At 40.1% G+C, this 13,414-nt stretch overlaps 2 protein-coding genes across 2 annotated transcripts in view; both read right to left on the bottom strand.

Moving 5' to 3' along the window:
- Positions 1 to 13,414, bottom strand: part of LOC309496074 (uncharacterized protein) — a 176,959-nt gene that overhangs the window by 14,135 nt on the left and 149,410 nt on the right. The window lies entirely within an intron of this gene.
- LOC309496220 (uncharacterized protein) lies at positions 3,506 to 8,566 on the bottom strand. The gene is made up of 2 exons (XM_082166176.1): positions 8,020 to 8,566; positions 3,506 to 4,290 (listed from the first exon to the last, which is right to left on the bottom strand). Exons 1-2 carry the CDS (start codon positions 8,417 to 8,419, stop codon positions 3,944 to 3,946), a joined length of 747 nt encoding a protein of 248 aa, XP_082022302.1. The 5' UTR covers positions 8,420 to 8,566; the 3' UTR covers positions 3,506 to 3,943.

Genomic DNA, 13,414 nt, shown 5'->3' with positions numbered 1-13,414 from the left:
GACGTAACCCGCTGCTCCTCTACTCTAGTGTTGCGTATGGACAATCTCACGGTGAATTGTCATTTTTAAGATTCAGAAAAAGCTTTTAACCGTTAACCCTTAAGTGTAAATCACAGCTTAGCGCCAAAGAGTCTGAATCAAATGACCCTTTTTGACACGTTTGTGGCCTAGTGAAGAGTAACAGAAACATCTCAAAACTCAAAGAGAGCTTCAAAGACTTTTGTTATCAGTCAGAACCCCCTCTCTCTGCAACAGAGAAATCCAGATGCCATTACACACACACACACACACACACACACACACACACACACACACACACACACACACACACACACACACACACACACACACACACACACACACACACACACACACACACAAACTCCTTTGTATCTAACACAAAATATAAATAATTCTGAAATGTATATCCCTGTATGCATGAATGTTATTCCTTTATATTGACAGTGTGATTCCCTAGTGTGTAGTTTGCCTATTTTAAAGAATGTATCCCTAACAGAACGCGGTCCTGTTACTGGACCCCATTTTAGTTTTACGACCCCACAAGGAATCTGCAGACAGCTGCGACAGCTTACACTTGAAGAATATATCTAAACATGTATCTCATTTTCTCATCTAATTATTTTCTATGGAATTATTCTTGTGCCAATAAAAATGAACGTAACTTTTCAAGAAACTAATGAAAATATAAATTGAAACTGAAAAAGAATAACTCACTGGCAAATTTATTGACTTCGTTTTTAATACACTGCATGTTTTGCTAACTATTTCTCATATTTCTTTCGCTGATCTGAACTTACAAATGCGCTTCCAGAGTTTTTATTTACGCTTCTGACATTTTCGTTTACGCTTCTGAAGTTTTCGTTAGCAATTCTGACACAGACCTACCGTGTGGGCGGGCTTAACAATGGTTTGCTCTCATTGGCTAGTGAGATTTGGATTGACGGCTCCTTGAACCGGAAGGAGAGACTTCAGCGGCGCGAATTTTGGGATCTGTGTGACAGTCTAACAACAGTAGGCTATATTAAAGCACATCATCAATATTAATAAAACCGAGATGAGTAATCAGTAGCGGCACGGAGCGTCATCAACATCCTCAACTGCAGGGCATTCAGAGGCAGCCCGAGGTAAGTTTAATATCAAATCAATTGACAAATCTAGAAACAAGTTTTTTTCTGCTCTCTAGCCAAGTTATGTCTTTATGTCTAGTAGATCGATCTTGACGTGTTTATATTCTTATTATTCACATGTCTGCAGTGCAATTTTTGTAGTTTGAGTACTTTGATTGCTACCCCCAACATTTTTATTATACCCCAACATATGTGATGCATTCAAGGATGTTACATGATGTAATTTAAGCAAAGATCTCAGACTGATCTTTATTCTGCAGCAAGGCTCAAATGTTGGTGCAGCAGATGCTGCATCAGCTATACATAACATCATAGAGGTGCTCAACCAGTCGCTGGGTAAAACCAGCACGAGGCAGAGTCAGAATCAGGGCCAGCGCTCAGGACAGTGCCAGACTGTGGACCAAGAGATGGCCAGGTTTCAGCTTGCAGTCATGACTGAAAACAATGACAGTTACTATTTGCAATGCAATTTTGTTCACATGTAGCCTATGCATTTATCAGATGCTTTTATCCAAAGCAACTTACATAAGCCTACATAGAGTAGCATAAGCAATCTGTCACAGAATGTATGTATGTGTATATATATATATATATATATATATATACAGTGGTTAAATTGGGCCGGGGCTCTCCGGGGCTCAGCCCCGGCACATAAGCCTGCTCGTTTGCAGTCAGTTGCCTACTGGAAATTATGTCACATAAAATTTGATGAAAGTGATGCTTTTGCAAACATATTTCTGATTATAAATGAAAGATTTTGAAATGGCATGTCTATTTTGTCTCGGCGGAGCTGAGATGAGAACAATCGGAACACGGCCGTATTCTTGTTCAGCTTGTTCTTGTTAAAAAAAAAAAAAAAAACACAAGCTGCTGGCCGACGCTGCAGCAGCAGATCAATTTTGTCAAGTTCAGCACAACGTTGGTTGTACAAAAAGTGCCCTGCCTTGAATGACAAGGTAAGGAAAATATATTTGGCACAATGTATGGGTCACTATATCATAACAAGGTAATACAATGTGCAATCAAGCGTTTTATATTTAATATGAGGGAAATAGGCTACACATGCCGTGGACGTGACACAAAAAATCTTTAACTTTTAGGTGGCGAAATAATTTGTTGTAATTCTGTGAATTACACTGCAAACCAAAGTAATACTACCGTCCGGATGAAGAAGGGTTGGCTCTCCACAGAACATAACATATTCATTTTATTTTATTTTTCATGTTCGCACTTCGCATATGAGGAAAAAACAATGTTACGGACGGGACCGCTCTGAAAGTGTTGTAGCAAATTCTAAGTCCTCAAATCGGGTCTCGAAGAAATCTCTCAAGAGTCGAATTTCCAGGTGTCAGAAGAAGTAACTTTATTGACAAGCAACAAAGTGAGATGCAGCTGTTCATCTGATCTGTAACGGTCAGAACCTCAGTTTTATACCTTTTCTTATCACTAGGTAGCCAATCAACTATCGAGATCTCGCTACCGCTAGCGTCACCTTTGCGGAGACATTATTCTATTGGTGGAAAAATCTTTGGTCATACCCATTTTCTAGAACATCTTTGGTCACATGATTCAATGCACCTGCAGTGTTGTCATACCATCCATCATTTTTAATTGACGTTTTAGTACCATCTTATCAGTTACCCATACACATCTTCTCTCTGAGCTTGTTAGGTACTCTTTCATCCTCACAGACCACTTGACCTAATTTGACCTGATGTATCCTGATTTAACCTGGGTTCTGACTGAGACACAGAAATACAGACTTTTTACATGAGGCAAAGGAAAATCTCCAACACATCCCCCCTTTGGGACTTATTCAAGTCCCACCTACATGTTTATCCCAGAATGTATCTTCATGCGCAAGCCTCCTTCCGTTATCTATCAATCATGGCCAAAAATAGACCATCCGTCTTTCTTATCAATAGGCTTTTGTCACAAAGGTACACTCTGGAGGAATAGTGAGACCAAACATCTCCGCCCCCCTTTGACTAGAGCGGAGTAAAAGATCTCACCTTCCTTTTCTATTATCATTCTTGAGGGAGAGATGAGCATCTGTTATCCAGTTTTAATAAACTTTTCTTGTACAGACTTGAGGGTAGAGTTGTCCCACGGTGCCAGAGGAACTGCACAGGCGCTTCCGGTGGCCTGGAGTGCTATCTGGGTTGCTCCATCGTTGCCAGAGGTGCCCTGGTCCTGCCTAGGGCGCTATCTGGTGTTGGAGCAGACAGCGGGTTTTTAAACCACCAGTTGAGTCTACCCTTGCTGGTCCGGCAATAAAGAAAACTTTAAAATATTAAAAATAACTTTTTATGAAGTGACTAAAAAGTGATAAGAGTGATTAAAAGTAATAAAAACATTCTGATCTTTTCCCTTTATATCTGGTTGCATTACCTCGTACCACGGGCAATGACCTGCTTTAAACCTTGTATCGTCCCCTCTCATTCACATATTCATATTTTGTGAACAATTAGTGTGATTATATAAAATGTATTCAGTAGGATTATATGTAAAAATATATGAAGGATTATATGTAAGAATATATGTAGGAATATATGTAAGAATATACTCTGGAAGGAGCCCTTGTTTCAAAACAAAACAAAAAACAAAAAATAACCCCTCTAACTAACTCCCTACTCTACCCATTTTCTAATGATCTACCTAATTTTACCCCAAAAATAAAATACACAGTGGGGCTACCTCCCTCTCTATCAAAAACAGTGTCAAATTGTGAAAATCAATAATCAGAAAATAAAAGTAACAAGGCACTTTCTTCTTTACTCCTTCATCAGTACTGTTCACAGGAAGTCATCCAACTCGTCCAGACCTGGCCCAATAGGGTACACTCCTGAGTTTGTGCACCCGATGTCAATTCCCGAACGTTTGACTGACACATTAATCATCTGTTTGGCAGCTGCGTTGGCTATCATAGATCTGAGGAAAGGCACAACACAACAGAACAGCAAAAAGAAAACAACAACAACCACAACTATTATCATTCCCACCTTAATGACCCATTCCTTCCAGGAACCAAACAAAGAGTCTAACCAGTATCCAATGTTTCTGTCTCTTCCCGCATTTTCAGTAACCTCTTGTCTTAGCTGCTTCAGTTTCTTCATGGCTCTAGTAAAAGCTCCATCAGGGGCTGTATTATTTGGAATAAAGGTACAACAATCAGTTCCAAACATCACACATACTCCTCCTTTTTCTGCCAGTAGCCAATCCAGAGCTTGCCTGTTTTGCCATGTCATTTTGCTAGTATACCTTAATTGATGGCCTAAGGCATCAAGTGCGTCGTCTGTGTAATTAATGAATCTCTGTTGGTTATAATAAATGTAATTAATCCATTCTTGATTCTTGTTTGGTAATATCCATACAAATATGGATTCCCAGCCTGCTGCTACCTCATCTCTGGCTTTAAATTCATGGGGTATCCCTCTTGGTTGTCCTATGGAATCTATTGTTACTTTAGTGTCTGGGGTATACGCTCTTTTATCTCTGCGTTTTTGTTTGTTGATGCTCTCCAGGTCTTTTGTTTCATTTAGGTCCCAGTCTATAATCCCAACTTCCTGAGCCAGTCTTACTCTGACACAGAGTCCTTTCCAATCGACTAAGGTGGCTCTCAGTCTTCCGCCTCCACACAACCAAAAGTAATCAGCTATTGCTTCATTTTGACTTTCAAAGGGTTCTATTAAAGGAAAGGTCAATGAAGCGTTCTTACAATTGTCTTTAACCCTCTGGGGACCAAGCTGTTTTTGGGGCCCTTGAGATGTTCTGACATGCTCTGACATTTGTGCTTTTTTCAGTTATTTATAAACATGTTAATGGCAAAGGTGTAAATTCACTCTATATAGCACAAACAGGCCTACCATAATATGCGAGCAACATGTATGTAGATGTTTGTATTTTTAAGAGAATAATGTTTATGCGTGGTTATTTAAAAAAATAAAAATGAAAGTTGCTGAAATAAGACCACAAAACTCATACAAAATATGTGCCCACAAGACTTTTGACTAATGGATGTTGTCCCTTTCAGTTCTAGCTTCAAAATTATGTGAAAATAGTCTTGCTTTATCTTTCACAAAAAAAAAATACATTGATTTAAATGGTGTAAAACAGGTTTTGCTTGGAAAGCCAATATGCGAGGGGGAGGAGTAGTTTACACCTTAGTCCCACCCACTCTGCATAATGACTCTGCATAATTAGCCATTCATTCAGGTGTGACACTGACTGAGCCACAATGCAAGGACAAAATTTTGAAGAAGACTTATATTGACCATTTAAGATTTTGCTTACATCTATCTTGTAAATATGTTTTGCTATTTTATTAAAAAGGTTACAATTACAACAATAATTACAATTTCAGCAATATTTCTGCAAAAAAGTACTCTTTCTTTGTAAAAAAAAAAAAAAAAAGATTATAGGCCTACATTTTATCATAGCCTATGTATTCATTAGTTTGAATATAGCCAACATTGGAACATCTTAGTCTATGACTTTATTTTTGACAAAATAGTATTTTATATATATGAGCAGAAAAGCTTATTTCAATTTCAATTTATTAATGGATAGCCCCTTGAGATGCAACATCTCATTTTCAAGAGGGTCCAAGTACACACAGACATAAAACAACAACAAAAACAAAAAACAAACAAAAAACAAAACAAAAAAACACACAAACAAGCAAAAAACAAATGCTCAAAACCATTGAGTTACTAGGCAGCCTACACCATTACCCTAAACCTAAGACACATCATAGCTCTGACATGTTATAACTGTCTCAAAAAACACATCACATTTACCTCATTATACAATTGGAACAATAATGCAAGAAATTCAATAAACAAAAGGATGTCACATAAGAAGGACCAAGGTTGAATCCACAGGAGGTAGATCAATTCAACAATTACATGAAACAAAAGACAATACCAAGCATTACTATTCAGTCCAACATCAGTAGCATGCACACACATTGTTCAAATATTGGAATAAAGTTAACTTAAATCTATGAAAAGATAAGATGGACCTCAAAGAAAGAGGAAGATTATTCCAATCACTAGTAGCTTTGTAGTGAAAAGTTTTACGACCAATGGCTGAAAAGATTCCTGGTACAGTAAAGGCGAGAGATTGCATATCTCTAAGGGGATACAAAGAACTACGTGGGACCAAGAGTTCTCTCAGATATGAAGGACATTCGAAGTAGGCACATTTAAAAATAAAAATAAACCAATGAAAGTCTCTTCTTGAATTCAGCTGAAGCCAATTCAATGATGCATACATTACGCAATGATGTGTTTTAAAAGGACACCTCAGAACAAATCTACATAGAGAGTTAGCTTATTTGATGTGACAGTATATTCTACAGTAAAAACTGTACCCAAATCTAGTCAACAAAATGTTGTCTTTCATACTTCGCCTGACTGTAACGCAGTAACTGTAACTGTAAAAGCAGTTTATTCTTTCACACACAGACGCGCGATTCATATTTAGGCTAAACACTCTTTACAAATAGACGCGTGATTCATAGAAACGCGATTCATCTTTTTGTTTACATAAGCCTACAACGTTATTCCATAACGTTATTCCACATTAACACTTGAGAAAGGATAACTTAGCCTACCTCACTCCTCAGCGGGATCTGCTCCTCATATCAGCACGGAAAATTTTCTCCATAAGGTAGGCTATATTATGCCTCTTTGTTTACAGCTGATGTGGGGGCGTTTCACAGACTGAAATGGTTCTCAGAATTTGCGTTTGAATAGCACGCGCTCTCCGGGGCGTGGTCAAATTACTTTTGAATGGCTCCTAATGAGCTCGACTGGAGTCGCTCTCTTTTTATACAGATTACAGAAGCTGATAATATTTGTTTTTTATATAAATTACTTCATTTAAAAGCTGCGATCTCAAGCTTTATGCCCGTGGGTCTGTTTGCCTGTTTGACTGAATTTTCGCGGAGTTATAGATAATTTTCGAACGCGTTTCAAATGGGAGTTTACTGACAGAGAGAAGGCAGAAATAGCATCATGTTAGTTTTTCTTTATTTGTCAAAAAGCAAAACACTTTATTTGTATTGTGAGTATACAGAAAAAAAATAGAAACTGAACAGGATCGATTGATGTATTACACGAAAATGAAAGATCAAAATTAACAGAGCATTTTGTGTTTATTTTTCATTGCTAAAAAAAAAAACGAGCAAAACGCGCGGGCGCGTTTTTGGTCCCCAGAGGGTTAACAGTCGTTATCGTCATGTTGTTGTTCACTGTTGCTGTGGCATATATTATGCTGAAAGATTTATACACATCTGGGTCATAATACATTTCTCGGTCTAGATGCCATATTATTGAACACTTGCCTTGGAATTTCCCCATATCGTGACGCCCCTTAGTCTTATTAAAACATTCATATTCAAATGATGTATCTAGTACATAGTTCTTTGGAGTTTCTCGTTTGGCTGGGTTTATTCTTACATCAAGTTTTTTGCATTCACTTCCCCACCCTTTCTGATTATAAAATTTATGGTAATATTGGCTGCCCAACATGGCTAGACATTCCGCTGGGCAATATGGAGTTATTTGACCAGTTTGGTTGTCACAATACTGCGAATAGAATCTGGCACAGTCTACGTTGTCATACTGGTTTGGCACGATTGTTAACTTTTTCAAAGGCGTGGGTGAGCACAACACACAAGTACTCTTTGCCGTCTGTTTTACTGTGTATTCTGCCCACCTGTACCATTCATTGTGATAGGCTGTATCTAATAGCTTCTCCTTTCTTAGTTCTAATTCAAAGTCATATTCAATTTTGGTATAGTTCTCATCAGTGGCCCAAGTCCATTTCAAATCTCTTTTTACATTGTGTCTGCTTCTCTTATTACCTTGAGTTGGTTCAGTCATGTTATGGTAACTCATCCCATTCAACATCGGAGAAGTCGATGTCGGGGAGATTGATGTCGGGGAAATCAATGTTGGGGAGATCAATGTCCTGAAGGTTGAGGTTAGCAAGCTCTTGCTGCTGGTGTGGTTCTCTGGTGGAGGGCCCGGATTCAGGTGACTGTTCCTCTGGAGGCCTTGAGCTTGAGGCAACTGCTGCAGCAGATGTATCAATACTAGGATCAGTGTTAAGAGCTCTCTCACCTTCATGCTCTGGATCCTCTGGAAGGAGTGCATCATTCTGTATTGGCATTTCATCTCTTGGTCCAGTGTGCTCAGTTTCCCTAGAATAAGGTTTAGCAGCATTATTACCTTCTCCTTCAGCTCTTTGATCTTCTTGGGCATTCTGCTCTGTTTCCTCACTGCTTCCCTCTGAGCTATCTAGTTCCTCCCCCTGCCTTCTAGGCCTCAGTCTTGGGACCCTGGTGCAGTGGTTCAAGTGGTACCACGTTGTGCTGCCCTCTACCTGCACTGCTGTTGGAGTTGCTCTTACTACAGTATAAGGTCCTTCTCTCCTGGGCTCATTCCACTTCCTCCTAAAGACTCTTAAATATACTTGGTCCCCAGGGACTACTGGACATGGAGCTTCCTCTTCTTCCCTGGGCCCCCTGTTTTGTTCCTGTGAATGAATAGCTTCATGTATAGCAGTCAATTGTCTCATATATGTCCTTAATTCCATCTGCAATTGTTCTAACGGCGGCCCTTCATACGGACCTCTCAGGTGGGGCACAGGCATGGGTCTGCCTGTTAACATTTCATGTGGAGTCAAGTTGGTGATTCTATTAGTTTGCATACGGTAGCTCATCAAGGCAAGAGGTAACGCATCTACCCAGTTGAGTTTAGTGTCTGCACAGATTTTATTGATTTTAGCCTTAAGCGTCGCATTAACCCTCTCAACCATTCCTTGTGCTTGCGGCCTGTAAATGCAGCCGAGTCTTTGTTTTATTCTTAACTGTTGTATTACTGCTTTCACTGTCTTTTGGATAAATGCAGATCCATTGTCAGAACTAATCTGGGATGGGATACCAAATCTTGGAATGACTTCTCTGGTTAAGAACTTAATCACTGTTTGCGCTCCTTGTTCTGCTGAGGGTTCTGCTTCGACCCATCTACTAAATCTGTCTATGATAACTAACATATATCTTTTTCCCCTTACTGATTTTATCATGTCTACATAGTCCATCACCAAATGTTTGAACGGTCCTTCAGGGACTGGGATAGAGCCTATTGGGGTCGCCGTTCCTTTTCTGACATTGTTTTGTGCACAGATTTCACATTCGCTTAGAAATTCATCTACTCTTGCTTGCAGATATGGTGACCAGAATCCTTGTCTTTTAATCTTTTTCAGAATCTCCCCCCTAGCGCAATGGTCAAGACCATGCGCATCTGGAATTAGAATATTAAGTAAAGGGGTTGGGGCTATCATATGGCCTTCGTGTGATCTCCAGATATTATTAGCATCTCTCGTTGCCCCTCGTTGCTGCCATAGGTGTAGTTCAGCTAGAGAGGCTCTGGATTGCATTTGGGCAATGCTATCTACAGTGGGGAGGGGCTGGATGAGGACAGTCGGGGCCATGACTGCCAATTTACACCCTGAAGCCTTTTTAGCTAGGATGTCAGCTTCATTATTTCCTTTAATCACAAAGTCATTACCTTTTTTATGAGCCTGACATTTGATGATGGCTAACTTAGTAGGAAACATCATAGACGTGATCAATTTAACAATTTGGTCCCCATGTTGGATTGGGGTTCCATCACTTTTTTAAAATCCTCTTTGTTTCCATACTGCACCAAAGAGGTGACATACACCATGGGCATAAGCAGAGTCTGTATAAATGTTGGCGACTCTGTTTTTGGCCAGTATACAAGCTTCAGTAAGTGCCTTTAGTTTGGCCAATTGTGCCGAGCAAGGTTGTTCACAATGCTGCGTCACAACAGGATTGAAATTTTCCCCATCCTTTTGTACAACAGCAAAGCCAGCATGATTGCCTAAGTGGTCTCTAAAACAAGAGCCATCTACAAAGTAGACTACGTCTGCATCAACAATTGGTGTTGATTCCAAATCTGGCCTCAGACGAGTAAAAGCCAGAGAGGCAGAAACACAGTCATGAGGTGTTCCCTCTCCTTCTAACAAAACAAAATTTGCTGGGTTTGTTGTGGTGCATCTTTTGATTGTGATGTCAGGATAAGTTAGTAGGGTGGAGTATTCTAAGCATCTACCTTGAGTTAAAACAAATCTTCCTTGCTCGAGTAATTCAACAATCTTATGATGGGTGTAAATTATGACTGGATAGCCCATTGTAATGGTAGAAGCTTTATCATAAGCTAAATAAACAGCAGCTAAGCCTTGTTGATAACATGGTGGGTAGCCTTGAGCAACATTATCCAACTTTGTACTATAGTATGCGATAGGTTGTTTTTTCCTACCGCTACATGTTTCCTGCATAAGTACAGCAGAAGCAAATCCATCTTTTCTATTTGCCACGTATAGATAAAAATCCTTATCATAATTAGGTGTGGCTAATGCTGGGGCAGATTGCAATTCCTTTTTTAAAGACTCAAACGCCAACAGTGCCCCAGAATCCCATGTCAGGGGTGCTCTAAGATTCTGCTGTCCTGCCTGTTTCATTAAAGCTCGCAGTGGGGCTGTTTTAACAGTATAGTCCTCTATCCAATCAGCACTAAACCCTGTCATTCCCAGAAACGTCATCATCTGTCCCACAGTTTGTGGTTGTGGTGCTTTGCTGATTCCCTCCAATTGATTGGGTGATATTGCTCTTGTTTGATGTGCAATAATTCGACCCAGGTATTCTACCTGAGACAAGCAATATTGTAATTTTTCTTTTGAAGCCTTGTGACCGCCTTCTGCTAACTTAGTGAGCACTTTGATTGAATCCTTATGGCACTGTTCAAGCGTTGGTGAGCATATTAATAAGTCATCTACATACTGAATCAATGTGCTATCCATTCTCAGATCCTCCAAATCCTGCTTCAGGATTTGATTAAATATATGGGGTGAGTGTTTTAGCCCTTGGGGGATTCTCGTGTATGTATATTGTTTACCTTGGTATCTGAATGAAAAAAGGTGTCTGCTTTCTTCTGCTAGAGGGACTGAGAAAAAAGCAGAGGTAAGATCAATCACAGTGAAATAATTAGCAGCAGGTGGAACATTTGTCAACAACGTATGTGGATTTGGGACTTCTACTGGCCAATCTTCAACTACTTCATTAACTGCCCTTAAATCATGCACTAGCCTCCACTTTGACTTGTTGGCTTTTTCAACTGGCAAGATCGGGGTGTTACAATAACTAGTAGTTTCAATCAATACTCCAGCTTTTACTAATCCCTCAATTGTTTTTCTTATTCCCTCTACTGCTTCATGTTTTAATGGATACTGTTGTTTTCTTGGCAACTGCATTCCTGATTTTACTCTAATTCTAATAGGATTTGCTGATTTGACCAGTCCTACATCTGTATCATGTTTGGACCATAATTGCATGGGTACTTTCTGTTCCATCTCTAACATTAATTCCTCAATTTTTGACCTTGATTCCTGTTTTTCTTTCATATCTACTATTAATTTGGGAGTCCCTATCATGTTAGCTGTGCACAAGATTTTAAGGTGTGTCCTATCTGCTGTTTGAAAAATGAAAGGGTTTTCAGTAGCTTCCCATTGTTTTCCTTTGACTCTTAGCATCATTGGTCCCAAGTCTTTTGCTTGATATCCCTCATTTAGGTACAGAGTAACATGTGGGGTTGAGCCTTCTATTTTGAACCATGTCTTGGTGAAATCACACTCTTCGATGTGCAATGCTGCTCCTGCTGATCCTACAATCAAATAATCTGAGGTAAATTGTACAGTTTGTCCCTGTGTCTTTTCTAACCAGTCTTTTTCCAGTTCTGGGCTTCTAAGGGGATCATACCTCATAGTACAATGAAACTCAGTTTCTGGTAGGCATGGTTTTCTAAGCTGTTCTTTTATGTACTTTCCCCATTTCTCAAGTATTTCCTTCACTCCACTATCTAGATTCCCTATCCAAAATATACTGGCTTGTGGTTCCTGTAGGGAGCTATTTCCTACGACTGCCATTTGTTTTATGCCAGTGTTTTCTATATATATTCCATCTGGGGAGCACCATATTTGTAGATTCAGCTTGCATATGGCGTCCCTACCCAAAAGATTAATTGGGGTTTGTTCGGAAATCAGTACAGGAATTTTTATTTCTGAGTCCTTGATTTTTATGCTGACTGGGGTCGTCATTGGAATTAGCTGCGTTAGTCCCGAGAATCCTACTGTCTTGACATATTTTCCAGACCTAGGGAGGTGAGAGGCGTAATTTGAGCTCAAGCTCGTGAACGTTGCCCCCGTGTCCAGCATCATGGGTATTATTTTGTCCTCTATTTTGACCCGCAGCATAGGTTCTTGATCAGCATTAGATGATAGCATTGGAAGCTGACCCCTCCCTGTAGGATTCTCTGGGCATCCCTAGAAGCCTTGATCAGGGCCACGCCATGGATTGACAGGCCCTGATATTTGATGTTGCTGGTTCTGGTGAAGTTGCTGCCATGGCTGATGCATCTGACCCTGTGGGGGCCCATTTTGTGGCCATGGGTTTGTGGGGCAGATTCTCTTGGTATGTCCAGGCTGGTTGCATCCCCAGCACACCAGGCCTTGTTGGTAAGTAATCCTTTGTTGATTGTTGTATTGTCTTCCTCTTCCTCTTCCTCTTCCTGGCATTGTTCCACTTCTGTTGTCCTGTTTTTCAGGAAGGTATATCACAATTGGTGCGTTTTGCTGCTGCGGTGGTCCTGCAGTGTTAAGTGCAGTCTGGCCCACAGGTGCTGGTATCGGCTGTGCAGCCTGTGTGGCTGGGTGTGGTATATTTACAGCTGCCATGATTACAGATTGATCTTCAACTTCCTTTACTGCAGCTTGGACTTTTTTCTTTTTGTTGATTAATTCATCCAGCTGCAGCTGAGTCAGTCTTCTTTGAAGTTCTCTTTCTTGATTCTTCAACTTTTGTTCGTTCTTTCTGTATTGTTCTACTGCATGAGTCACATGGTCACAGAATTCCTTTGTTGTCTTTGAGTTCAGTCCCACCACATCTTCCAGTTTGGTTTTCACAGCAGAAGGCATGGCTTCCAGTATGGCAGTCCTGAACAGTGTTGCTATCACCGGATCCCGCTCAGGATCCCTTTCCAGGTCTTGTTTCCATCTTCTTGATTGTCTCTGGACATAAGTAGTTGGGTTTTCTGCTTCTCCCATTGGTTCACCTCTTAACAGTTTTAGATCCATTTGAGTTGGATAATGTTCCCTTAGGGCCTGCCACATTGTGGTTC

This window comes from Leuciscus leuciscus (assembly GCF_965113295.1).
Source record: "Leuciscus leuciscus genome assembly, chromosome: 4".
In the NCBI taxonomy this organism is placed as follows: domain Eukaryota; kingdom Metazoa; phylum Chordata; class Actinopteri; order Cypriniformes; family Leuciscidae; genus Leuciscus; species Leuciscus leuciscus.
This window is presented reverse-complemented; position numbering and strand designations above follow the sequence as displayed.

What these genes read in the sequence shown, in the direction of transcription:
- LOC309496220 (XM_082166176.1), bottom strand. Translation starts at nt 8,419, where the DNA reads ATGCCCAAGAAGATCAAAGAGCTGAAGGAGAAGGTAATAATGCTGCTA. An exon ending in CATGACTGAACCAACTCAAG is followed by an intron (nt 4,291 to 8,019) that starts GTAATAAGAGAA and finishes CAAATAATACAG; the next exon opens with CCCCTGATGGAGCTTTTACT.